General features: G+C 52.5%; 1 protein-coding gene and 1 non-coding gene across 2 annotated transcripts in view; both read right to left on the bottom strand.

Moving 5' to 3' along the window:
• The window catches only part of SLC29A3 (solute carrier family 29 member 3), a 45,760-nt gene extending 21,983 nt beyond the window's left edge, over nucleotides 1-23,777 (bottom strand). Inside the window, exons 1-2 of the mRNA XM_003928628.4 lie at nucleotides 23,722-23,777; nucleotides 19,373-19,671 (exon numbers count right to left, since the gene is read on the bottom strand). Coding sequence (XP_003928677.2) covers nucleotides 19,373-19,671; nucleotide 23,722 — 300 coding nt within the window. The 5' untranslated portion in view covers nucleotides 23,723-23,777. The remainder of the gene's footprint in view (nucleotides 1-19,372; nucleotides 19,672-23,721) is intronic.
• On the bottom strand, nucleotides 16,683-16,786 carry LOC120367487 (small nucleolar RNA U13). The gene has a single exon (XR_005581865.1). It is a non-coding gene; the product is annotated as a small nucleolar RNA U13 (small nucleolar RNA).
• Nucleotides 23,778-27,070: the final 3,293 nt, after the last annotated feature.

The raw sequence follows: 27,070 nt of genomic DNA, 5'->3' as shown, positions 1-27,070 counted from the left end.
TGCCTCCTGGCGCTTAGACCTATGCGATGCCCTCTCTGAGTGTGGATGAGACCTGTGGCTGCTTCCAACCAAGAGGGCAGAGCCAACATGATGGTGTTACATAGGACTGTGGCGCCCACCTTGCTGGACTCTTTTCCTCCCTTGCCAGATTTGGGGAGGCAAGTGGCCACGGTGGGGAATCCTACCCGGCATGGAACTGTGAGCAACCCCAAGTTGCTGAGGGTGGTCTCCAGCCCACACCCCGCAAGAAACTGAAGTTCTCAGGCCCACAATCCCTAGGAACTGAATTCTGCCAACAACTGGAGTGAGCTTGGAAGTGGCCCTTCTCCAGTCGAGTGTCAGAGGAGACTGCAGCTCTGGCTGACTCTGATTGCAGCCTTGTGCGAATTCAGGCAGGAGACTCAGCTAAGCTGTGCCTGGACTCCTGGCCCACAGAAACCCTGCAGTTATAAACGCAGGTTGTTTAAAGCCACTCATCTGTAGTGTTTTGCTAGGCAGCAATCGATTCCTAATTCATGAGGGGTTTTGATAGCTGGGTTCCCACTAATCAGGGTTTTCCTGAATATTTCAGCCTTCCTGTTTTAATTTAAATTCAGTTTCTTGATGAAAACCAGGACAGCTGATCATGCTGCCTTCTTTGACTCCCCAAGAGGCAGGAAGAGTAGTGTGCTCGCCCATGAAGGGCACAGAGGCTGAGCACACCAGTCCCTGCAGCCCTTCCCCACCAAACCCTTGGCTGAAATTAGGGTTTTTGCAGGTAGCGTGTGCTGATTTCAAGAAACTGGACTTGGTTGATGTTGCTCCAGATGGGCTCACCCTGCCTGCCCCACAGGTTACTCGCCCCTTGGTTCTCTGTTCAGAGCTGTTGACCCCATGGTCATAAAATCACTGTCACTGCCACCAGAGGAGCCGACCCCCACAGAGACCCCACACCCTGCCAGGCTGCACCAGTGGCTGTGAGAGGGGCAGGGGACACTCCCAGCAGGATGGGGGAGTCAAGCCCCACGAGACCCACTTTAACCAATGACAGGCAGGGGATGGAGCCAACGGATCGCCCGCTGGCCTCTCGTCTCCCCAGACTGGCTGCTCTGAAAGCGGCAGCTCCACAAGTCTTCTCCAAGGTGCTCTGTGTGCTGCTGCAAAGCTGTGGCCGCTCCAAAATACCATTGCCCCTTGCGTTTGCTCTCTCTGTCCCAGCCCCACTTTCCTTTCCCTCCCTCTTACTTCCCTGGACTCCCGATGGAGTATTCCCACCAGCGCTGCCTTTCTAAGAAACCCCCAGCAGTGAAGGTCTACCTTCCACTCTTATTTACTTTGTAGCCGCCTGTCCCTCCTGGGTTCATCTCATTTGCTTCCAAGAGGTGCTGGGGCTGTCTTCTCCCACTCTACTTAAGGAAATGTAAAGACATTTGAACACGGATCCAAACACACCGTGACCAGGATGGTTAACGGGACTGCTCCCAGAGCAATCCGTAATGTCCATCTAGCCAATGGGGGTTTTGTGCACGGCAGTGTTTGGGGATAATTCAGTTTGCCTCCACCAGGGCCTGATTCCTGAGAGCTCCCCCAAAAGTCTGTTTTGATTTGTTCCACCCCCTGCAACCAACTCCACTTGTAGAGAAGAGCACACGGGCCCAAAGGCCAGCTCCAGCCATGGAGAAGTGGGGGGATGGGAAGATCGTCAGGGAGATGGCAGTGGAGCCACTGTGTATGATGGTGGAGGCTGAGCTTGGCACAACTCCAGGCTGTGATAGGAATGGCGCCACTCCGAATTATGCCACAGCAGCCCTGTTTACACAGCTGATTAAAAGTCTGAAGGCCTGGAGGGGTCAATGTGGGTCTCATAGAACTATTGGTAAAAGACAGGTGTGACTCAGCAAGAAGGCAGGGCTGGAACACAGGGGGATGCAGGGCAAACACACTAGGGGGTGACGAGGCCTCCCAGGCAGGTTTCTCTGCCCCAGCAGGAGGGCCCCTGGCAGGAGACCCTGAGGCGGCGGATTAGTAATCCCAGGGTGCTCAGCCCTGCCTGGGCAGCCCCGGTCCGTCCAGGTCAGAGTCTCTTCCTGTTTTGACCTGTCCCTTTGTTTGCTAAAGAGGTGTCAAGCCCCTGTATCCCAGCACTGTGCTGGCGGCTGGGTGGACAAAACAGAGGAACTGTGGCACTTGTGTGCCCTTGGGAAGGTGGGTACAAGCCTGGAGCTGGGGTACAACAGATATGAGGTGTTGAAGGGCATGGAAGGAGGGGTTTCTGGGGGGCTTCTACCAGGGCCATCTTGGACGGCGGCTGGAAAGATTGTGAGAAGCATGTCAGACAGATATGGGAGGTAGGGGTGCCAGTGGGGAGAGAAACATTCCCAACAGGACGGAATGGCTGGCACGAAAGCACGGAGGGCTGCTTCCCTACCACTGAGGATGCCAATGCAGCTCATCTATTGAAAGCAACTTCTGAGGCTTCCTCAGCATCCACAGCCCCTCCTGAGCTAAAGCAAACCATACTGTGTCATCCACCCCATCCACAGGAGATGGGAAGGGCTGGCAGAACCTCAGGCAGCCGAGGCACCCACCTCCCAGAGTGTTAATGGCAGAGAGGCCCATCAGTCACCTCTGAATTCTCAAACTCACGTTGGGGAGGCCCAGCTCTAAGAAACAAAGGGATAGCTGTGCTCCCTGAATGTGATCCAATCTCCCTGCGTGCCACTACCTCCCCAGTGTTATCTGCGCCATGCAATTAATTACCTGGAGCTCAGACGGGGTGGGGGACTCAACGTCCAGCCTTTACTAGTGGTCACATCAAAGTCAGGGAACCCAGGTGGGGAAGTGGGAGCCCTGCAGAACGCCAGGGAACTCTGACATGCAAGCAACACAACTTCCAGAGGACCTGCACGGACCCCAGCCCATGTGCTTCTACCATAGCCAGTGAGGGCGAGGCAGGGCTGGAATCGCTCCCGTTTTACAGATAAGCAGCCTGAGGCTCACAGAGATGGAGGCATTTCCCAGAGGTACACGGAGGTCTACACCTGGGAGCGCTGGTAGCAGCATCTTTTGCTGTAGAGCAGGGCAGGGACCAGGTGGGGACATATTTATCATCCCCCTACAAATGTATAAGCTGCTCTAGCTGAGCTGCCTGTCTCATGGCCAAACAAGCCCAAACACTATCACTGGGGTCACAGTGCGTTGCCGGGAAGCCTCAGAGGCTGGGCCTGGCAGCCATGTACCTTTTCCCAGCAGCAAGCAGGGATCTGAGACATGTCCCTCTCAGGGTGGGCAGTGTCTTTCTTCTATCTGGCCCTAAGGTGCAGGTGACCTGCCCAACCCAGCAAATGACAGGGTTTGATAGATTTATTTATTTATTTATTTTAGACAGAGGCTCGTTCTATCGCCAGGCACCAGGCTGGAGTGCACTGGCGTGATCCTGGCTCACTGCAACCTCCGCCTCCTCTGTTTAAGCAATTCTCCTGCCTCAGTCTCCCAAGTAGCTGGGACTGCAGGCGTGTGTCACCATGCCCAGCTAATTTTTTTGTATTTTAGTAGAGACGGGGTTTCACCATGTCGGCCAGGATGGTCTCCATCTCTTGACATCATGATCCACCTGCCTCAGCCTCCCAAAGTGTTGGGATTACAGGCGTGAGCCACTACGCCATGATTTTTTTTTTTTCTTTTGAGACAGTCTCATTCTGTCTCCCAGGCTGGAGGTACAGTAGTATAATCTCAGCTCACTGCAACCTCCACCTCCTGGGTTCAAGTGATTCTCCTGCCTCAGCCTCCTGAGTAGCTGTGATTACAGGCATGCACCTCCACGCCCCGCTAATTTTATATTTTTAGTAGAGACGGGGTTTCATCATGTTAGCCAGGCTGGTTTCAAACTCCTGACCTTAGGTGATCCACCTGCCTAGGCTTCCCAAAGTGCTGGAATTACAGGTGTGAGCCACGGCACCTGGCCAGGGTTTGATTTCTTTCCCCTCTTCCTGTAGTGGTGGACAAGAGTGAAGGAATGCACTCTTCAGTGAATTTAGCTAATCTTTTCTCTCAAACCCCACTGCCCATTCCCCTCAGCTTTTCCACAGGCCTATGGGTCTTACTAGTGTTAGAAAGAAAAAAAAAAAAAAAAAGAATAAGAGAAAAGCCTCCATCTCTGTCAGCCACCTGAAACCGACGGACATGGTTGGCAGCTAAGCAAAGACCATGTTAAAGTGTGTGTGGGGGTGGGCAGCCCAGGGCAGGCTTCCAAGCTCTGGCCTTACTGTGCAACCCCTGAAAAGAGCCCCAGGGTGGGCAGGGGGGGCTCCTCACCTGGACTGTGGACAGGCCCTGGCCCAGGAGTGCCAGGTGCCAGGGTCCCCCCATATGGCAGATGAATACGAAGGAGCCACTGCTGGCCTGGGCCGGGGGGCACTTGAGTCACTTGCCATGGTGAGAAGAAAACTCATTATCATTCGCTACACTCTGGCCTAGTTTGCAAACACCAGGAAAGGGGAGAGACACTCTTCAAACACAATTTAAAAGCCCAGCAGAGCCAGCTGGCCAGATGTGAGGCCCATTTAATGGTGAGGCACATTTCCTCTCCTCCGCCACACTGAGAGGCTCCGTGCTAAGCATCTCTTCTGGAAGAATTTAATTCTGGGCTCAAAGTCCAGGTAAAGAGGTTTCCTCGGGCAGGGAGGCCCTGAAATGAGCCCGTTTATCTCTGGTTAGACCCTGGTTAAGCTCTCTCTCCCTGAATGCCATTTGGGCACTTTGAAATAAGTGCTGCAAATTAGTTATGAGTTGCAGCAGACTCACTGCCCGTGCCACTGAGCAGCTTCTGTGAAGCAGCTTTGTGCGGCCCCCACCTCCAGAAAGCAGTAGCAGAGGCAGCTGGGCTCCTGCCGGGCGAGGAAAAGCGATTCAAGCCTGGGGGTGGCAGCTCAAGGCAGCAGAGCGTTACCTGGATCACAGGGGCATGAAATTAGCAGCAGCGAGCAGGCTGGAGCCAAGAATAGTCTGCCGTTGCAAACTTGCCGCTTTCGGATAGCAGAGTTCTGCGGCCTGGGATGTGGCAGAGGAGGCACCCTGACCCTGGGCATCGGCCCAGATCATTCCTGAGCGAACGGAGGTGAGCAGAGGGCAGATGTCCCCATCAGAGGTGGGGCTGGAGTCCTTTCTGTGAGTTCCATGGCCCTGGGTTTAGAGCACTGGCCCAGGGAAGTTAATGGGTGTGTGGCCAAGGGCAGGGACCAGCTGGGAGGGCTGGCTGGGCAGGGAATGGGGGCAACGACTGCTCCAGGGCCCAGGCAGGAGCCCAGAGGCAGCCAGGCTGAATGGGGCAGCCGGAGGCCCAAGGGCAGGACGAATCTGGGGTCAGAATCAGACAGGTAAGCTCTGGAAAATGCTGGCCAGACAGAAGAAGCCACTGTAGCCACCCTGAGGAAGGGGGTCCCCATCTGACCCTTGCATGCAGCCCTTTCTCCCTTGGCCTCCCATGCCAGCTCCAGGCCTGGGCTCACTGTCAATCTTGCTCTCTGAGCACCCAGAGGCTCTCCTAGCCTCCAATCCTTCCTCACACCTCCTTGGAGGATAAGCAAAGCTCCTGTCTTCTGGTATGAGCTTCCCGCCTTCCTCCCGGCAGTATATTCAGGGCTTTCTGGGGCACACCTCCTCTCTGCTCCGAAAGAAGGGCTCTTCCTCCGGCCGAGGCTGACTCCTCCGAGACTCACGCCATGGGCCCCACCTTTCCTGCCTGCATTTGTTCTCTCCCCGTCACTGCTGCTTGATCCCTCTCTGCTGGCCAAGAGGCTCTCTTAGGTCTCTCTTTGGCTAAAAACCAAAAAAACTACTTTGATTTTGCTGCCTCCAGCCACCAGGCCCTGCCTCTTGTTCACTCCACCCTCCCTGAAAATGTAGTCCGTGTCCCCACTGCCAACGTGGTGTCCCTCGGCTGCGCTGGAGAAACATCTCCTCTAAGGGTTCTCAGTGTCCTCCTCACAGCCCACCCGTAACCAAGGCCTCGTCTCATTCCTCACACCCTGGACATTGCATGCTACCCTGTCTAGAGGGGGCTGAATTCACGCCCCCGAAATTCATGTCTACCTAGAACCTCACAATGTGACTTATCTGGAAATAGGGTGTTTGCAGATGCGCTTGGTTGAAAGGAGATCCTACGGGTGGAGGAACGAACCCTTGATCCGTGGGATGTGGGAGCAAGGGGAGCGACACCCAGGCACCTGGGCAGAGGCTGCGTGAAGACGGAGCCACAGACTGGAGTGATGTTGCCACGAGCCAAAAGAATGCTACAGAAGCCACAAGGAAAGGTGGTTCCCTAGAGCTTTGCTCTTCAGCTCCCCAGTGTGTGGTACTTGGTGAAGGCAGCCACAGAAGCGAATGCAATGTCCGTCCAGCACTCCCCTCCTCCAAACCCACAGAGCCACGTCCACCATCCTTCCTTATCACCTCAGTCCACCTGTGGCTCCCTCCAGCACCCCGAGGTGCCCCCTGAGCGCCGCCCTTCATTTCCTGCCCGCCTGTTCTTAAGGGTGGGAGTGGTGGTGGGAGAAGCTCACCTCCCCTGGCTTCACGACCCTACCCATACATCAGTCTCGTCCTTTAAAACAACCGCCTGGGGGTCCTGCTGAGCTCAAACTCCAAGCTCCTCAAATCAAAGGCCTTCAAGCGAAGACTCCCCAAGCAGCCCCTCCAAAGGCCCCAGTGGTCACCCCTCTTTTTCTCAGCCCCGCTTCAAAGCTTCCTTGATTTCTCCTTCATCCTCACCCCAGTCAATCACATCTGCTGGCCCCATCTCCCCATCACCTGACTATAACTCCCATGTCTACCCAGCCTCCCTTCAAGTGCTAGCCTCTCTCCCAGGCATCCGCTCCCGGCCTCTGCTCAAGCTCCACCCTGGACCTGGCCCCGCTCAGCCTCCATGCCTGGTCAGCCTCTCTGTGACTGCCCCGCGCCCTCCTCCTTGCCGCCTCACCCCTGGGCCCCTCCTGCACCTTGCTGCACTGTCCCCTCGCTTGGCCCCTTTTCAGGAAACCTTAGGGGCTCCACTTGCAGAAATGATGGGGCATGTAGAGGCGAGGGAGGCTGAGGGCCAATTCAGCGGTGGTCTCAGGCAGCTGCCTAAAGAGGCATTTTGTTTTAGAAGGTACTGGGAGCTCTGGGGGCTTCTCAATGCCAAATAGTTTGGGGGGCAGTGCTGGGTATAGTGGGAATCACCTGGCAGGGATGGGAGTGAGCAGATGGGAAGAAGCATGTGGCAGTGGTTACTTTATCCATTCATCTATTCACTCCCTAAAGGTGAAAGGCAGATGACCTTCTAGAGCTCATTCACTCATTTAACAAACAATGGCCAAGCACCTTGTATGTGCCCAATGTGTGCTAGGGGCTGGGGATGCCAGTGTTCTAGTGAGGGAGGCCCCCCCCAAAAAAAAAAAAAAAAAGTCAACAGCAAGTAGGGTAAAAAAGGACTGCAAATTAGGATAAAGACAATAAAACTAAAAAAAACCACGCAACCGGCTAACCTGGAGCCTGGGCAGTGGGAAGAGCATACGGTTGGCCCTGAGTCAGGAATGAGCTTGGTGTGTTCAAGCCTCCACAGGGGTGAGCTGGAGTGCGGACGGCGATAGGGGAAGGGGACTGAGGCTGGGGCCCAGGCAGGCCCGGGTGTGCAGGCTGTGGCGCAGGTGCATTGCGGGACCACGGCGCACAATCCGGTGACGACGGGTCTTCCTCCCATCCCTCTCTCCCCTCCACAAACACTCAGAGGTGAATTCATCCTTCTGCAAATATTTACTGAGCTCACTAGATATTCTAGATCTGGGAGATTCAGCTTAAGTTCCTGCGTTTATGGAACTGCTCATCTAGTCAAGGAGATGGCCAGCAGATGCATAAACAAACAGATAATAGACCAGGCAGTGGCCAGTGATATGAAGACAAATTCAGCAGGGTAGGTACCCCTACATTAGATCACAGAACTGGCAGAGAGCCCTAAGGGAGTGTTCCTAGTCTAGAGCTGGGCAGTGGGCTGCCCCCGAGCCAAATCTGCCCTCCGCCATTGTGTGGATACTGGAACACGGTTGGCCTTTGGTCAGCCCATTTGTTCACACATTGTAAAGGGCGGCTTTCCCTGTGCAAGAGGGGAGCTGAGTAGCAGAGACTGTGGGGCCCACAATGCCTAAAACACGTACCATCTGGCCCTTTGCAGGAAAAGTTTGCGGATCCCAATCTATGCAGTCTCACATCTTCATTTCTCAAAGGAGGACATGGGCTCAAGTCACCCAGCAAGTTTCAAACAGTCAGAAACAGAAGCCAGGTTTTCTGAATCCAGAGTCTTTCCGCCAGGCAGGGTGAGCAAGGAAAACAGAAACGTCACTCTATCTACCCTTACACCCTGCCTCGGCCAAGCCTTCACAAGGTCCCCTAGCAAGGCGCAAGCGAACTGCTTTGATTCTTACCCTTTTTATTCCCCCTGTGTACTCTCAGGCTGTAACCCGGATAGGCAGAGTAAGGGCTCAGAAACACACGGGTCAGAGAACAGGGAACCTCACACATGCATGCGCAAGTGACCTCAAGCTCCCTGAGGATGAGCTGATGGGAGGCTCAGCCACTGCGGATGCTCGGGCCAGCCAGTCTTTCCGCTTCTGCAGCCTGACTTCTGCCATGTGATAGGGAAAAGAGGAAGAAGCCCTTTCAAGAAAACTCCCCACCTACCCATGAAGCCCTTGCCTGACTGGGGAGGCTTCTGCATCCCCCAGAGGGCCCCATGCATCAGTAACACAAGGCTGATGACCAGGGGCAAGGGCCATGCCCTGTGACCTGGTGTCAATGAGGTGGTGGTCTGGGGGTGCTCCAGCCTCTCTCTGTAGTAGAAAACCCTGGGACTACCAGGAAGAGGGAGTTCTTAGCCAACCCCTGGCAGGCACTTCCTCAACAACAGACTGCTCACGCCTTGGGGAGGCTGTTTGTCTTTGGAGGTGCATGTGGGCAGAAACCACAGGCTGCTCCAGGCCTCAGGTGCCTGCATGCACACAGGTACAGAACGCACAGAAACATACCCAGTGAGAACAGGCAAGAGGCCAGCAAGAGGGCCCCAGGCACCCAGTGCCACAGACCCTTCCCAGGCTGCCTGCCCAAGCCGGAAGTGCCGGGCTCCTTGGTGGAGACTCTAATTTAGGTTCTGCTCTCTGGACACTTGGGATGATCAATCATGTTAAAGCGAGGCTTGAGCACTTAAGATCTGGGCCATCTTCTAATTTGTCCAGGAAATCGCCTCTGGATTTTAAGAATGTTTGCAGGAAGAAATCAAATTGAAGCCAGAGAGGGAGCAGTCGATAGCCCTGAGGGCAAGGGAGCACAGTGCAGGTGGGGAAAGAGGGTCGTGAGCATTTAGGGAGAAAATAGAACTAGAGAAGCTGAGGCCGCCAAAGGCATGACTGACAGCGTTTCAAGCCACACTTTTTTCCCCCCTCTGTAGGACACAGCAAGAGCTAAAAACAGAAGAAAAAGCCATCACAGGTATATTATTTATTGGGAATGGCACGCTGGCTGGGCCGGCAGTTAGAATCAGAGGGTAGACAAGGGGATTTTTTTTAAATGACTTACTTTGGGTTCTAATTTTTAAAAACGGTTTAGAGCAGCCATCCATGCCAGCTGGAGCAACTGGCAGCCACTCACCCACACCCAGTGGCAGAAAGCCCAAAGCCCCTCCCAGCCTGCCTGACCTCAGACCTCCCATCTCCCTTCCCAGGATGACAAAGCTCAGGCTTCTTAATATGCTTCTTTCTATGCAGGGAAGAGGGGTGTTTTGCCCTTCTTTACTCTTGGAAATTCTGCTCTTAAAAAGCGGATTGCCGGTAAGGCACAGTGGCTCCCACCTATAATCCAGCACTTTGAGAGGCCAAGGTGGGAGGATCACTTGAGGTCAGGAGTTCAAGACCAGCCTGGCTAACATGGTGAAACGCTGTCTCTACTAAAAATACAAAAATTCACCAGGAATGGTGGCAGGTGCCTGTAATCCCAGCTACTCAGGAGGCTGAGGCAGGAGAATCGCTTGGACCTAGGAGGCTGAGTAAACCCAGGAGCTGAGATGGAACCACTGTACTCCAGCCTGGGTGACAGAGCGAGCTCTGTCTCAAGAAGAAAAAAGAAAAAAAGAGGATTGCCAAAGGGAGTCTGTCTAAACATTGTTTCCATTTGGACAGAGATCTGAGTAGCACTAAAATGAGTCTGCAGGAACACCACCTGGCATGGAGGAGAGGCTCCTGGATACCTGCTCCCTGGCCAGCTGGCATCAGGACCACCTGGCAACAGTGTCCAGGCCTCACCTGGGGAGATAAAGTTAGAAGGGAAGGGTCCAGGAATCCAGGAATTTGCCAAATATCCCAGGAAATCTGATGCTGATTCAGGTACCCTGGGCTGCAGCCCCCATTCTGGTCTTATTAGCTATGTGGCACCAGCCAAGTTACTGATTGTCTCTACTTTCCTCCCCTGTAGAATGAGGACATGACGCATCCTCATGGATGGCTTTCAGGTTGGGGCAAGCAGGCAGAGCAGGGTTTTTTAAACTACAGCTTGCACAGTCCATTTCATATTAAAGAATATGAAATCCATTTGATGAGTCACGACCAGAATTTCATTTTATTCTATTTAATCCTTTGTTGCCTTCTTTCTTACTAAAGGTGAGTGAGCTGTCTGCATCTTTTCCTGGGACCTGCTCTGTGTACCTGAGCCCTCTGGCCTGCTCATGGACCTCGCTCAGCTGTGCTCCCTCTTCTTCATCACTCGTTTTTCCTTCTCTGCTGGATCTTTTGCTTCTGCACACAAACTGCCTGCCATGTCTCTCGTATGAAAAACAAAAGAACAGAAAATTCTCTCTTCTGGATCACAGCTCCCTGCAGCTCCTGCCTCATTGTCCTGCTCCCATTTAAAGCAAAATTCCTTGAGTTTGCTGTCTCCACTGTCTCTCCCTCCATCCTCTTTCATAGCCTCTGGTCCACTTCTGCCTCTTCCCTGACGATGCTGCTCCTCAAGGTCACGATGACCCTACACAAGGTCAAGCTCAAGGGCAAACTCTCCATCCTTATCCTACATGGCTTACAACCAGCATTGCCACTGCTAATCCCTTGCTCCTTCTTGAAACTGCAGCCAGGGTGGAGTTTTCTTTTTTTAAGTATAGATGCAGCTTCATGAAACTGTTGTTTGTGTGAACATAAATGCCTTGCCAGGTGAGACAGGCATCATGGTAAAAAAAAAAAAAAAAAAATTGACAATGCTGATATAAAGCACTGGGGTTAAGATCATAGATACATGGGCTCACAGGGCCCAGGTCTGAATCCCAGTTGTTACTTTGTATCTGAGAGCAAATAACTTTTTCAACCTTGGTTTCCTTCTCTGTGTAATGGGTATAATAAACCTTTGTCTTTGGGCTGTAAAAAAGACCAAAAGATCATGAAAAAAAAAAAAAAGCCTTTAGCACACAGTAGACTGCTTAATAAATATTGCTGAGTCAATGGATGAATCCGTGCCCTTAGCAGTGCCTGGCACATGGTAAGAGCTTACTAAAGGTAGCGAATGTCGTGATTTAATGAAGTCCTCGCACAGCAGCCACCAGCTATAAGGCACACCGTAACTGTCAGGACTTTTCACCCTACCTGTGTCTGTAGCGTTATGTAAATGCTGCCAGGTGGGTCTGTGGGCAGAAGGCCCAGGGACCACAGAGCCTGCCTGCAAACCACACAGTAGGTAAGAGCACTGCTAGACCAGAGTCCCTCTGTTGCCAAATCTGGATTCCTCCCAGCTACCTTGTAGTCCTATGAGACAGGACCAATCCAGCTTTCGCCCAGCTATGGAACCTTTACCAAATAGATGTCCTGTGACGCTTAAACCCCCAGGAGCAGGGAGCCTCCACTCCCTGGTACAGCACAGAGCCGTGACCCAGCTGGGGGCAGGGCCTCGGGACTGCCTCTGTTCTGCTCTCCCAGCTTCACCTGCTCTTGCTTTGTGCCACCCCAGGCGCTAGGTGCCCACGGTGAGCCCAGTTGGCCCTACCACTCCTTCTCCAAGAGCCTGGGAAATTAGAAGGAAGAGGAGTGTGGCTGTGGAGTCCCCATCTCCTAACTGCAGCCCTTGACCCCCTAGCCCAGCAAAGGGGAGCATTACCCAGAGAAGGCTCCTCCCGGGGCCATCACTGGCTGGCATGGAACTGCGGGCTTGCAGGTACAGCTCAAGCCCAGAGCATTTCTGTCAGACACACACCGAACCCTCCAACCACATACATTCGTAGGGAGTCCCGTGAGGAATCCCACACTCTGGGGTAGACTAAGCCAATTCCTTGGACTTCCCGCAGGATGGAGGCCCTATTTCTCCAAGGGAGAAAATGTCCCCTTCACTGCCAGGTTTGACAACTTGACTTGCCCTGTAGGAAGTTCTCCCAGAAGGCTCACCTAAGTCTTTCATGATGTAGCCTCGCCTGTTTAATGGGTTAATGGGTACTCCAGTGGAGGCAGAGGACAGCTGCTTTTTCCCCCATGTGGTAACATTTTACTTGAATCATAGTCCTTTGTGTTTTGAGACTGGGGTTTCACTATGTTGCCAAGTCTGGTCTCGAACTCCTAGGCTCAAGCTCTCTGTTCTGTTCTCCCACCTCAGCCTCTTGAGTAGCTGGGGCTACAGGCGCATGCCACCACACCTAGCCTGGATCATGGTTCTTATCTGGCTATGCATTAGCCTTATCTGGAGAACTTAAAATGCTTGTGCCCAGGCCCCTCAGAATGAATTAGAATTGGGTGAGCGGAACAGGTAAGGTATTTTCTAAAAGCTTCCCAGGGATCCCGATGTGCAGCCAGGGCTGAGAGTGCCAAGGTCGATGGACAGCTTGGAGAACCCATGGGTTATAAGCACGGGCTCTGCAGTTCTGTCACTTGCTAGCAAACGACCTTGGTCAGTGGTCTAAAATCTGTGAGCCTGTTTCATTTGGCAACTGGGATGGCAATACCTGACTCACCAGGATGTCACGTGGAAGAAGGAGGTAGGTACAGGCTGCATGGCAGGGACTTGGTAACCTCTGATAACCTGTCCTGTAGTTTCCTCTTCTTCACACGAGCTCATCCTGCTTCTTTTGAACACTTCCTCCTTGGATTGGGATGTTCACCCTTCATTATAAGGGCAGATCTCAAGTATGCTATCTTTCTTCTTTGCAGGGCTGAGAGATTGGACTAGAACTAAGGGGCTGGAAATAAGGGGAGGGGATGCCCTAGGTCCCCACTTGCTGAACCAGGCCAGCCTGGCTACCTTCCTATGCAGGAACCCCACTTCATGTCAATGTCAACACACCTGAAAGATCAGAATCCTTCTACTGGTGGCCACTGTGACCCCCAGATCTTCTTCTGCTTCCTTGCAGAGCCATAGAATCAGTATCATGGATTGGGTTGTGGAGCTTTCCTCCTCAGCCTTACAATAACTAATGTGACAAATAATTATATGCTGCTATGTGTTGGGTGTCCTGCCAGGTGTGCCAGGGGCACAGGAGGTAGAGTAAGAGAGATGCATTCACTGGTGGAGGAGGCCTCCTCATCTGTCATGGTGGATGACAACAGTTCCTGAGCTACAGGGGTGCTTCCGGGCTGCAAGAGATAATATGCAGGCAAAATGCTGAGAGCAGCAGCTCCCACCCAGCCAATGCTTGGTCTCCATGAGCTATAGGGCAGGAACGTGATGGGCAAGTATGGTGGGGCTCTGAAGACCCAGACATGTTGCCTCTAATTCAGAAATGTGGCCTCAGAGGGTGTGCCCAGGGACGAGAGGTTTCTGTCTCCTGCCTCACCCCTGGGACTGAGTGTTGAGGTCCCTCTTGGTCAGATTTGGGGATGGACAGGGGCAGCACTCGAGTACCTGGTCCGGGTCCCAGCCCTGCTGACACCAAGTCGGGCTATAGGCCCCACCCATGACCTGGCTGCGTTCTGGAGCCCCTCAGAGAGGAGTCCCCGGGCAGACCAAGGTATACAGGAAGGAAGGTGTGGAGAGTGGCTGTGGAGGCCTTGAGGCGAGGAATGGCCAGGAGAAGGTGCAGACACTCTTCTCTCTGGGGCAGGAAGTGGGGCTTGTCCAACTTACTGTTCTGTTCTTGGCCAAGGGCAGCCAATACAGGCCTGCAGGAGAGCCCGGAGGAGGGCGAGGGGGCCCCACAGGGCAGGGGATGGCTCACAACTCCAGAGCTGGAGAGGACCTCAGGATACACAGGGAAGGAAGGGACAAGGGACACTGGGTCCAGAACCCAGACACCTGTGGTTTCAGGCTGGAAAAGGAGGCCAGACCAAGGGTGAGCTCTCCAAAGGAAGGAAATGGTGTTTGGTGGAGTCCAAGTGTTGGGGGGCAGGGGAGAGCATCTCCAGGATGGTCCTCTACATAATCACTCTCTGATTATGAATGAGTCTATAATCACCTATCCGCCTCAATGCCCCATAAAATTCTCTATAGCCATTCCTAGCTGTGTGATCTCAGGCAGGTTACCTAGCCTCTCTGAGCCTCTGGCTTTTTGTCTTAAGAAAAGGGTTACTAAGACCTGCATTGCAGGGCTAATGAGAAAAACACATACAATACCCCTGCCAGCACAGCGGGCCCAGAATCGGGCTCAGGCAATGGCGGCTGTTGCGGGCCCCTGTGTCATCTTTTCCTATCAATTCTTCCTTGTTTATGCTCTAAATTTTTTTGGTCCTGGGCCAACAGGCCTGTGGTGAATTTATTGGAGGTTCTTATTTCTGAGAATAGAAACAGGAGGGCAGGGTGAGCAGGATACTTTATGCGCCATCCCCACATTTGTCCAGGCAGAAGGAAATGAGCCCTGACCTTAAAAGTGACATAATTTGGGGGAGGGGGTGTCTGGGTAAATCTTCCTCCTGGGTCAAGCTTCCCATCAGATGATATCCATCCCCAGAAAATGTTCAAAGGAAAGTACAGGAAAGAATAAACATCTAGACCCACAGCTAATTGAGTTGCAGGTGGTGGCTAGAGACAGACCCATTTGACTCTCCCCCTCCTTCCCTCAAAGTGGCCCTCAGGTGACAGGGCAGACGGGCAGCCTCTTGCAGGGAAATCAGGAAGAGAGGGAGAAAGAGCTGGGGAGGTGGGTGGCTTGGATGAGGAATAAGGCAAAGAAAAATGGCCAGCAAAATGCAGAAACGCCCCAGCATGCTTGCTTCCCAAACCCGGCCCATGAATCGAGGGGTGACAGGTCTCTCATCTCTGATGCCAAGAGCCAGGAGCTCCGGGCAGCCGCAGGTACTACATCTGCACCTGCCAGCAGTTGGAGAGAGGCCATAAAGCATCGTAGCAGGGCTCAGAATGCCAAGTGACTGCAGCTGGGAAGGGATCGCCTTGCGGTGAGAGTAGTTCACGGCGCGAGGGCTGCTCCCAGAGCCAGGTCTGGGCACCCCTCCCTCCCGAGATTGCTTGCTTCTGGGGGCCCAGCGGTGGACAGAGGAGGGGAAGGGCCGGTGCACACGCAATCTAGCCTAGTTCTGGCCAATACAGGCAGGGACCTTCTGGAAAAGCCCAGTAGGCCAGGTGATTTACCGGGGCTGGCAGAAAGCTGGGACGTTGGAGTCACTGGTAAATAAAAGCGGATTGTAAAGCACACAAGCTGAGCCTGTGTCTCTGGAAATGCACCAGGGCTGCAAACAGCTTAGAAGCATGGGTCCCATCCCCCAAATGATCATCATCATAATAGTGTTTATAAAGCGCTTCAGATAGAGTGCCAGACCCTGTCCTAAGTGCTTTTTAACACATATTAATTTACTTAATCCCCACAACAGCCCTAAGAAGTTTGTGGTAGTATTATAACATCTTCCTTCAACATACCACAAAGATGGCCGAGTGTGCTGCCTCATGCCTGTAATCCCAGCACTTTGGGAGGCAGAGGCACGCGGATCTCTTGAGCCCAGGAGTTTGAGACCAGCCTGGGAAACATAGTGACACACGACACACACTCCCCACCCCTACTCCCCGCCCCCTGCCGCTGTCTCTACAAAAAATAAAAAAATTAAAAAAAAATTGGCTAAGCGTGGCGGCAGGCACCTGTAGTCTTAGCTACTCAGGAGGCTACGGCGAGAGGATCACTTGAGCCTAGGGAGGTTGAGGCTGCAGTGAACCTTGATCACGCCACTGCACTCCAGGCTGAGTGACAGTGCAAGACTCTGTCTCAAAAAATAAAAAGTACAAATATGTTCCAGAAATATGAGGCAGCATGGAGAGGTCACAGAGCCACGCACTGTCCAGTGCACCACAAACTCTACTGTGCCCGTCAGTCACCCGAGGGGCTCTGTAGCTCACGGGCCCTGAGTCAGTCGGTCTCAGTGGGTGGGAGACTGCATCACTAACAAGTTCCCAGGTGAGGCCGCTGGTCCGAGGACCACACGTTGAATGGAGAGGCTGTAAACTACTCCTTCTGTGCTGCCTTCCTGTGGTGCCCCCTCAGCCATAGAAACAGTTATACCCCATTGCTCTGGCCCTAGGAGGCATCTGTGAATTCTTCAGTTAACAGAAAAGGCCCTCACAGGGTGTCAGATCATGGGGGAAGCTGGGTAGGGGAGTGGAGTAGGGGAGTGTGGAAGTGTGAAGTTGTAAATATGTCAACATCCACATCCCAGCTCAGACTAATCCAATCAGAATCCCTGGGGTGTGGCCCACATTGGTACTTTTTTTCTTTCCATCATATGGGTAATGTGCCAATGACATAACAAGGGTTGAGGGAGGCCTGTCTCACACGTGTGCGTGGAAACCCAATCATCAGGCTCATGAACTACAAAAGGACCCTGGACTGGTGTTTTTTAAGAAGCTCCCTGGGTGACCCACATGGATAGCTGCAGCGAGTCCTTGAGACGGATAAGAGGGATGCCTTCGGTATGGCAGATTCATGCCTACAAAACCGAGGACAGCTCCTCGGGGTGAGGCCAAGGATTTCAGGATTTCCTTCCGGGAAGCAGTGGTGAGCCACCTACTGAGCCCCTGCGGGGTGTGGCTGGGATCTGCTAGCATACCCCGTTCTTGTTTGAGGCACCCCTGGAGAAGAGGGGCACAGCTGGCCAGCTGGCAACATCCCATCTTGGCATTTGTTGGAGAAGTCCTTGCCTCCCCAACCCCAAGCTCTCAAGTGACAGCAGACACCAGCCCGGGTCAGCCGTGGAAATGGAGGCTCCTGACCAAGACTCTCCTTGACCAGACTTTCGTCAGGCCCTCTGAGCCCTCTCCTCGACCTTGGCCCCCACTCCCCAGTCTTGACTTCTGCCTCCCCAACCCAGTCTTAGCCAAAAATCCTGCGAAGTCAGATGAGCCAGCATCCCCCCCACCTTTGAGATTGGGTCAAGTTCCTCATCTTCCACCTCTGATGTACAGCTGTTGGGGCACGGGTCCAGGACTCCCACCTATACCAGAATTCACACATACTCAGGTCCCCTCGTCAGCCCCGCGGACCCCAGCCCTCCGTATACTTGGGTTTTGAACTCCACTAGTATTATGTTTTCCATCAGCGTTTGTTTGAAAAACTTCACATATAAATGAACCCCTGCAATTCAAATCCACATTGTTTAAGAGTAGACTGTGTAAGCCCTAGGCCTGCTTTCGGCAAGGATCCTGTTAGGCCAGTTGAGCCAGAATCTCCCTATCTCTCATGTCTGATCATGTTCCTCACCCCACTCAGTGGTTCCGGGATCCCTGCATATACCAAATCCCGAACACACTCAGTCGGTCCTGCAGAACCACAAATAGGAAATGTCAGCCCTCTGTATAGGCAGGTTTCACAACTCACAAACACTGTTTTCCATCCACATTTGTTTGAAAAAAAATCTGCATGTAAGCGAACCTTTGTTGTTCCAGAGTCGACTATGTAACTCCTGGGCCTGCTTTCAGCAAGCAGAGCGTTTGCCTTGACATCTCCTCTTAGAAATGTGCCATCCTCTGGCCCCTCACGCTGCTCCTTGTCTATAAATCCCCACGTCTCCTTTTCTGAGTTGAGCTCTATTTATCCCTACTACAACAGTCTTAAATAAAGCTTTCCTTACTGTTTTAACAAGTGTCAGTATAATGTTTTTCTTTAATCCTCTTCCCCTACTGCCCTCAGCTCTCTGGAAAAGTCACCCAACAAAGTGAGCAGCCCTGTCAACTAAACAAAACTGACTCCTCACCTTGACATTCAAGGCCCCGGACAATGATCTCAAGACCTCTCTCTCTTACTTGTGCCCCAAACATGGCTTCACCGTTTGTCACACACACATGAACTCTCCTGCCCTTCTGCCATTGCCCAGCCTTTTGCTTCTATCTAGATTGTTTCCTCCCCTTTCTCCAAACTCATGCACTCCAAGTCACAGCAGTCTCTCCCATGGTGATCAGACTAATTGTCCCTGAGGATTCATTTTCCCCATCTTCCGTAACAGAATCTCCCATTTTAGTGGGCACATGGTTCTCTGAGATAAAGCTACACTGGCAGACTACATTTCCCAGCCTGCTCTGCAAGCTGATGTGGTCACATGCCTAAGTTCTGACCAATGCAATGTAAGAAGGGCAATGTGTGTTACTTCCCGGAAGTGTTCTTACAGGCAACAGGCATTTCCTCGTTCTCCTCCTTTTTCCTACTAATGTAATGGCCGAACCTACAATAGCCATCTTGTACTAAGAAGTGGCCTTGGCCATGGAAGCTGCACAGAGGTGAAGCAACTGGGTTCCCCTGGGTTCCTAACACCATAGAATATCGTACCAGCCTCGGGCGGTCCCCACCAGACTTGAATGTGAGAGAAAAATGACCTTCTGCCGGGCATGGTGGCTCATGCCTATAATCCCAACACTTTGGGAGGCTGAGATGGGAGGATCACCTGAGGTCGGGAGTTTGAGACCAGCCTGACCAGCATGTAGAAACCCTGTCTGTACTAAAAATACAGCATTAGCTGGATGTGGTGGTACATGCCTGTAATCCCAGCTATTCAAGAAGCTGAGGCAGGAGAATTGCTTGAACCTAGATGTGGAGGTTACGTTGAGCCGAGATTGCACCACTGTACTCCAGCCTGGGAACAAGAGCAAAACTCTGCCTCAAAAAAAAAAAGGAAAAGAGAAAAGAAAAATGACCTTCCATCTCATTTTAGTTACTAGTCTTCTGGAATTTTCTGTAACTCACAAATGAACATAACACTATTCAGTCCATATCTTCAAACCCCTGGAGGCATGAACTCTAGATTCTTGGGTTTACCATACATACCACATGGAACCATAATTTGCATCTTCTTCCCAAGCTAAACAGTAAGTGATCTAAAGGCTGGAAATGTGTCTGAAATCTCCATCTTCCCCTGCCATGTGAGGCATGAGGCCTCTGTATGCTCCCACCAGCCTTGCAGGAGAAACATGTGCTTACCAGGATGTCTGAGCCCCCAGGGTCCTCCCCCGTGGCTGGGCTGGAGGAGTTGCCCAGTTTGAACATCCAGTACTCCTTGGCAGTGACAAAAAAGTTCCATGGCAGTAGACTGCCAATGCCCAGGCTGAAGAAGATGATGTATGTGCCGTAGAATCGGTCCTCGGGCCTCTGCAGGCCAAGAGGCGGGTGGTCCAGCAGCTTCTCAAGCAGTGCCTCCTGGTCAGCTGGGAGACTGCTGCTTGCGATTCTGTAGGTAGAGTTTGAACTGTGCTGAGAGTCGTCCTCTGAGGCAATGGCCACTATTGGAGCAAGGAGGGTAACAGAGACAGGTAGGTGAGTAAAAACGGAGGCTGGGGACAGCTGGGGACCCAACCAACCTACATAATGACCATGCCCCAATACCCTGGGCTCTGTAACATCACCAGAGCCTGGTTAGAGAGCTTCATTCTTAGGGATCAGGGAGAAAGACAAAAATCAGACCTGGAGAAGGGCAGGATGTCAGAACTGTAAGTGTCCTTAGAGGTCACCCCAACATGCAAGGGCAACAGAGGTAGCACATAACTGTGGAACAGGCGGGTATAAAACACTGCAACATGGTTGGCCTGTGGCAATGTATCCAGAAAGGCAAACCTGGTCTAAAGGCATTCATAGATTTTTTTTTTTTTTTTTTTTTTTTGATGGAGTCTCGCTCTGTCACCCAGGCTGGTGGAGTACAGTGGCGTGATCTCAGCTCACTGCAACCTCCACTTCGCGGGTTCAAGCGATTCTTCTGCCTCAGTCTCCGGAGTAGTTGGGATTACAGGCATGCGCCACCATGCCCAGCTAACATTTGTGTGTGTGTGTGTGTGTGTGGTTTTTTTTTGTTTTTGTATTTTTAGCATGTTGGCCAGGCTGGTCTCGAAGTCCTGACCTCAAGTGATCCACCTGCCTTGGCCTCCCAAAGTGCTGGGATTACAGGCATGAGCCACCGCACCTGGCCAAGGCATTCACAGTTCTATGCAGCCATAAAAAAAGGAATTAGGACCCTTGATGGGCAAAGAATGATATCTAAACCCTTTTCAACTTTATGTGAAAAAAATAAGGAACAAGATTATCTGTAGAATACGCTACTATGTGTGTAAAAATGTGGAAAGAGAAAATATATATCCACATATGTATTTGTATTTGCATAGACTATCTCTGGAAGGCTACATAAGAAGTTTCTAACAGTGGCTGTCTCTAAGGAGGGAAACTGGGATGGTGGAGGGTTGGGGAGTCTTCCCTGCATACTTATTTGTGCCTCTTGAATTTATTACCTGTTCAAAAATAAAATTAAAAGTGTAAATAAAAATAAAAACATTCAGGCCGGGCGCGGTGGCTCAAGCCTGTAATCCTAGCACTTTGGGAGGCCGAGGCGGGTGGATCACGAGGTCGAGAGATCGAGACCATCCTGGTCAACATGGTGAAACCCCGTTTCTACTAAAAATACAAAAAATTAGCTGGGCATGGTGGCGTGTGCCTGTAATCCCAGCTACTCAGGAGGCTAAGGCAGGAAAATTGCCTGAACCCAGGAGGCGAGGTTGCGGTGAGCCGAGATCGCGCCATTGCACTCCAGCCTGGGTAACAAGAGCGAAACTCCGTCTCAAAATAAATAAATAAATAAATAAATAAATAAATAAAATAAAATAAAATAAAAACATTCAAATTAAATACTAATTGTTTAAAAACTGGTAGTGTTTAGGGCTGCCTCCAGAAGCCGGTATGTACTCTCCAATAGTCCATTACCATTTCATTTCTGGGGAAAGAGAGGTCCAAAGGAACAGGAGGCTATAGGCTAGGTAAATGGCCAAGCCATGGTTTGCAGCTCCCTCCTCTGCTCATCACGTCCTAACCAGAGGCAGCCACTTTTAATCCATGGTAGTGCCTAAGACAAATGGAAGAGGCTGGGCTTCCAGCAACTATTGCCTACACGGCGTTGGGCAAGTTACATTTCTGTGCCTCAATTTCCCCAAGTGTAAACCCAGGAAAGCCATTTTTATGACAGTTACACAACTGCAACTGGCTTGCCATGCCTGGCCTGTAAGCAGACGTTAAACAAATGTCAGCATCTTCCCTGGCATCCTGGGCCTGTTGCCTAGCTGGCTGGCTGCTGACTTTGGCTGTAAAGTAGCATGCCTACTTCTGTGCTTTAGATAGCACCTCGGATATGGCAGCAGCTTGATAAATGAGAAGTGTGTCCATAATGTTGAGAATGGGACACTTCAGAGTCCCTTTTGCAGTAGCTTCTTCCCTACCCAATAAACCAATAAATAAATGTATCTTGGTTCCTATAGGAGGCTGAGCCTGACTCAAAGTACTGTGCTGAGAAGACGGGGGCCTTTCTTCCCTGGTGGGAATGGGAACACCCCTCACGTGGGTATAGAACCGTATCCACTACGGCAAGAGAATCTCAGAGCATCCCTTGGAATTAGGTAGGGCAGAAAACATTGCCCATTTTTTTCAGAGGGAAAGACTGAGGTCTGGAAGGCACTTGCTGTGTCCCACATTCAAATAGGAAGAACTCCCAATAGCTAAAATTAAGTAATCACAAATGCCAAGGTCTGCACCTAACATAGATCACACTTGAGCCTCACAACAGCGTAACATATTAGGTACTACTCTAAGACCTATTTTGCAGATGAGGGGTCTGAGGCTCAAAAAGGTTGAGTAACTTGCCCAGTAACTAGCAGATGGCAAAAGTCAAGTTACATAGCCAAGCAGACTGAGGCCCACGCTGGACCCCTCAGCATCCCAGGCTGGGAATAGGAACCTGCGTCTGCTGGTGCCAAGTACAGGCATCCTTCCTGCAAGCCTTGAAACCAGTGAGTGGGGAGAGGCCCAGGAGCACTGCAGGCACCCTTGTCAATGTTTGCTGAAGGAATGGACCCTGCGCAACACTGCTGACATTCTCCTCTGCTGGGATAGCACGTACCCTGAAGCCAGCAGGCGGGAGGCCACTGGATGCCCAAGTGCAATGCATCCAGCCAGCAAGTCTATTTTGAACTCCCCTGGTTAGCAGAGCCCTCCCCAGCCTGGATTCACATGGAGGCCAGCATTAACAAGCTCACTGTCTGGGAGCTCACTGTGTGGAAAATCTCTCTTTCCAGATGCACCCACATGTAGAAGAAAGGCCATGTGAAGGCACAGCAAGGAGGAGGCTGTCTGCAAGCCAGGAAGAGAGCCTTCATCAGAAACCAAATCAACTACACCTTGATCTTGCACTTCCCAGCCTCCAGAACCGTGAGAAATAAATTTTGTTTAAGCCACCCAGTCTATGGTATTTTGTCTGGCACAAAATGGTACAAATGTAACAAGCTCTCTCGTTATATTTTAAAAATTCGTGTTTAAAGTATAAAAAATAATGATCCGCTCACACAGAACAAGAGAGAACTGGCAAGTGGTTTTTCCCAGAGCCTCCAGCTACCGGTGGGGGCGGCTCCAAGGACCACCAGCCCAGTCACTCAGGACCACACTTGGCTAGGGCCCCCTTCTCAGTTCCTGGCATCTATTTGTCAAGGACCGTTCAGCCTTGACTGAGCTTCTGAAGAAAGAGCCAGGAATTTTCTCTAACCCGGGTCACAGGCCAGGGCACTAGAGTGAGCAGTCTTATTAGTCTTTATAAAAGCTAGCTGCTGGCTTCTGGATTAAAAAAGAAAGAGAATGGCAGGCAAGGAAGTGCCCAACCTTCCCCAAAACAGGCTGGCTGTGGCCTGGCACGCGCTTCCTGGCCACCTGCAGGAGCCCGGCCATGCACAGAGGAGCAGTCCCTGCACAAGGAGGCAGACATTGCTGGGGCCTGGGGCCGCGGAAAACCTCATCTGGGCTGGGAAGCCTGGGTGCTGGTTCCAAGGAGGTTCCTGACTCTGGCTAGGTGGCTCTCCCCTCTGTGCCTCGATTTCCTGTGCTGTGAACCGGGGTGGAGAGCACTGGGAAGCGCAGGGCACCACCCACTGGCCACGGCAGAACCGGCTTAGAGGTGTAAACAGCCCCAACTTCAGGCCCCGCAGCTGGGACCGAGAGAGTCAGCCACCCTCTGGATACTTCTGGCCGACGCGTCCATACCAGGTCCCCCCATACAGGCGGTGAGGTCCCGTCTCAAGGAGGAGGAGGAGGAGAGAGGATTTGGGGAAGAGAAGACAGTGACCCAGAAAGAGGGGTGGCAGAGAGCAAGGAGGGAGAAGAGGGCCGGTGGGGGAAGGACCCACCGGCAGGGGTGGGGTCCTGCGGCTCCCCTGGCAGCCCGCAGCCGCCCCAGGGCCCGGGAGAGAGGGCGCTAAGCGCGAGGGCGGCCGGGGCCGGAGCCGGAAGAGCCCGAGCAGGCCCGCACTTACTGTCGCCTCCGCGCCGCGCAGACGCTGCCTCCCACGCACGGCCAGCGCCACGAGCTCGGCGGGCGGCAGGCGGGCTCCTCCCCCGGCCCCGCCCCGCCCGGCCCGCAGCCGCCGCTTCCCAGTTGACACACAAGCGCTTCTCCATTGTTTTCTCCCTGCGCGCCGGGGCTCCCCAACCTGGCGCTGCGCTGGGGCGTGCCTACGCCCATTTCACGGGAGAAAAAGTGAGGCGCCCAGCCTTAAACGCGCTGCCTACGCTTGCAGCGGGTGCGCGGCGCATCAGGCCTCCTGGCTGCTGCTCCTTCTTTACCTTGGAGGCAGACCCCACTGTCTCAGACCTCCCCTTTAGCTACCATAACCTGCACCCCAGGACTCAGAGGAGCCCTCGTCTTGGCCCCAGACCGCTGCAGAGACCCCTCTCCAAAGGCCGCTACTACCCGTCCCGGCTGCCCCTGCTCTGGAGGTGAAGCGGGACCCACACCCGGACTGAACTGGGCCTCCCAGGCCAGGTAGCTATTTTGAGGAGACCCAGAGCTTGGCAGTCAGCAGTTCCAGCCCTCACACCTGACCTCAGCCGCAGCGTGTAACACACAGCTGCAGCGTGTTCTTTAAGAAAGTGGGGACCGGGCGCAGTAGCACTCGCCTGTAATCCCAGCACTTTGGGAGGCCGAGGCGGGCGGGTTACCTGAGGTTGGGAGTTCAAGACCAGCCTGACCAACATGGAGAAACCCTGTCTGTACTAAAAATACAAAATTAGCCGGGCATGGTGGCCCATGCCTATAATCCCAGCTACTTGGGAGGCTGAGACAGGAGAATCGCTTGAACCCGGGAGGGAGAGGTTGTTGTGAGCCGAGAGCACACCATTTGCACTCCAGCCTGGGCAACAAGAGTGAAACTCTGTCTCAAAAAAAAGAAAGAAAGAAAAGAAAAGAAAGTGGGAACCAGGCCGGGTGCAGTGGCTCACGCCTGTAATCCTAGCTCTTTGGAAAGCTGAGGCAGGTGGATCGCTTGAAGCCAAGAGTTCCAGACCAGCCTGGGCAACATGGCGAAACTCTGTCTCTACTAAAATTACAAAAATTAGCCGGGTGTGTTGGCACATGCCTGTGATTCCAGCTATGTGGGAGACTGAGGCAGGAGAATCGCTTGAAACCAGGAGGCGGAGGTTGCAGTGAGCCACGATGGTGCCACTGTACTCTAGCCTGGAGCCTGGGTGACAGAGCAAGACTCCATCTAAAAAAAAAAGCAGAAACCTTCCTGACTCCCGGTCCTGGCCCAGTTGGCCAATTCAGAGTGGGGATCTGGGTGCCTCACAGGGCTGGAAGATCTGTGATCACGGATAGTACCTTCTTACAGTTGCCACCCCAGGGCTCAGGGGTGCAATGGAGCCCATCGAGGCTGTCAGTAGTGTGGACAGGTTCTCAGAGCATCCCCACTCCCTGCGCCAGCCTCTCACTTTATAACCAGCATTCCCTAAACACTGGCCTGATCACAAAGTCTCTGGGTACACATCCAGTTTCCGGAGACCCCTCCCCAGCAGAGTTGCTGCCACTTCCCACTCTCTGAGGGTGGGGCTATGTGCTTTGCTTTTCTCTCACACTGGGCACATAATTTGTGTTCAATAAATACCTGGATGAATACAACCCATCATTCAAGGGGTGGGAACTGGGGCTCCAGAATAGATCTATTTAACAAGCTACACCAGCAGGTGAGTTTGGAGACCAGCATCCTAAGTTGTCAGAAAGCTCCCCAGCCCCGGAGAGGAAGGGGCTTGGCTCCAGGCTTAAGAGCTGAGGGATAATGGTAAAATTACTAAACCTCTCTGAAACCCAGGGTCAGTTTAGGACTATCAGGAGAACTAAGTCAGGTGATCCATTCCAGGCACTCAATGCAAATTTCCATCACTTCCAAGGCAGACGCTCCCCACCCCCAACATGCGATAGTTTATATGTTAGTTTAGTAATCAGGCCTTATTTTTAGCCTTATTTACATTGGAAAAAAAATCCCCTAATATAAAAAGCATTTTTATAAATTCTCATTTGATCCCCCCGCCACCCCCCCGACTCCACTACTCAGTGAAATGGGACTGTTGTCCTCATTTTACGATAAGGAAACCCAGGCTCAAAGAGGTAAAGTGGGCCGGGTGAAGTGGCTCACTCCTGTAATCCCAGCACTTTGGGAGGCCAAGGTGGACAGATCAAGAGGTCAAGAGATCGAGACCATCCTGGCCAACATGGTGAAACCCTGTCTCTACTAAAAAATACAAAAATTAGCTGGACATGGTGACACACACCTGCAGTCCCAGCTACTGGGGAGGCTGAGGCAGGAGAATCACTTGAACCCAGGAGGCAGAGATTGCAGTGAGCCGAGATCGTGCCATTGCACTCCAGCTTGGCGACAGAGCAAGACTCCATCTAAAAAAAAAAAAAAAAAAAAAAAAAAAAAAAAAAAAAAATAGGTAAAGTGGCTTCCCAGGGAACAGGGCCCACAGCTGGCAGTGATGGAGTGGCAGAACCCAGAGCCAAGGCTCTTTCTGCCATGCCTGGTTACAAGCAGGCAGATGTGTCTGAGGGGAGGGGGGACAGCACGAGGGACAAAGCCCTTGGATCCAGTGAGGGCAGCAGATCAGGGCTATTTCTGGTCCAGCCCCCGGACCATGTCCCATCTCTGTGAAGCTCCATTGCTTTGTCACTCGATTGCTTTTTCTTCATGCAGAGTCCTGAGTTTTTGTAGTCATTGTTATCTTTATCTTTGGAGAATGTGCATGTATGTGAGTGAGTGAGACAGTTTCGGCACACCTGCTTAGAGAATCAGAGGCGCCAGGAGCCCTCTTCCAGAGCTCTGAGGCTGCGGTCTTTCTCCAGATGGAGGAGGCACTGGCCACTTGGGGATTCTCTGGTTGCTAGGGCTGAGTTTCGGAAGGGGCTCCGGGGATGGCCTCCATCATGAAAGCAGAGCGCGTGGGAGGAAACAGGTTGCTAATGCATCCATGGGGCTGCTTCCTGGCCAATGTGGGCTTGTCTTCTCCTCCAGGATCTATACTGGTGGCAGTGGTAATGTCTAGCTTGGGGACAAGATGACTCAGGTACTATTGGGCACATGGCTTCCCAGGGAATGTTTGAGGCTGTGGGGGATCGGCAAGAACCGGAGAATGGGGGTCCAGAGCCCTGAGGGCTGAGTCTGCCTAGCCCCTGGCCAGCAGGCACTTCAGTGACAGAAGTAATAAAAACATTTACCCTGACAGATGATCAGAAAAGAAGGAGATAGGGTCAAGAAAGGGAAGTGGAGAGGAAACAGAATACAAGTGTTTTTACAATGCCCACTTGACAGCAGCCGGACCCCAGGGCTGGGG

The sequence above is a fragment of the Saimiri boliviensis genome, chromosome 12 (genome assembly GCF_048565385.1).
Source record: "Saimiri boliviensis isolate mSaiBol1 chromosome 12, mSaiBol1.pri, whole genome shotgun sequence".
Classification (NCBI taxonomy): Eukaryota; Metazoa; Chordata; class Mammalia; order Primates; family Cebidae; genus Saimiri; species Saimiri boliviensis.
This window is presented reverse-complemented; position numbering and strand designations above follow the sequence as displayed.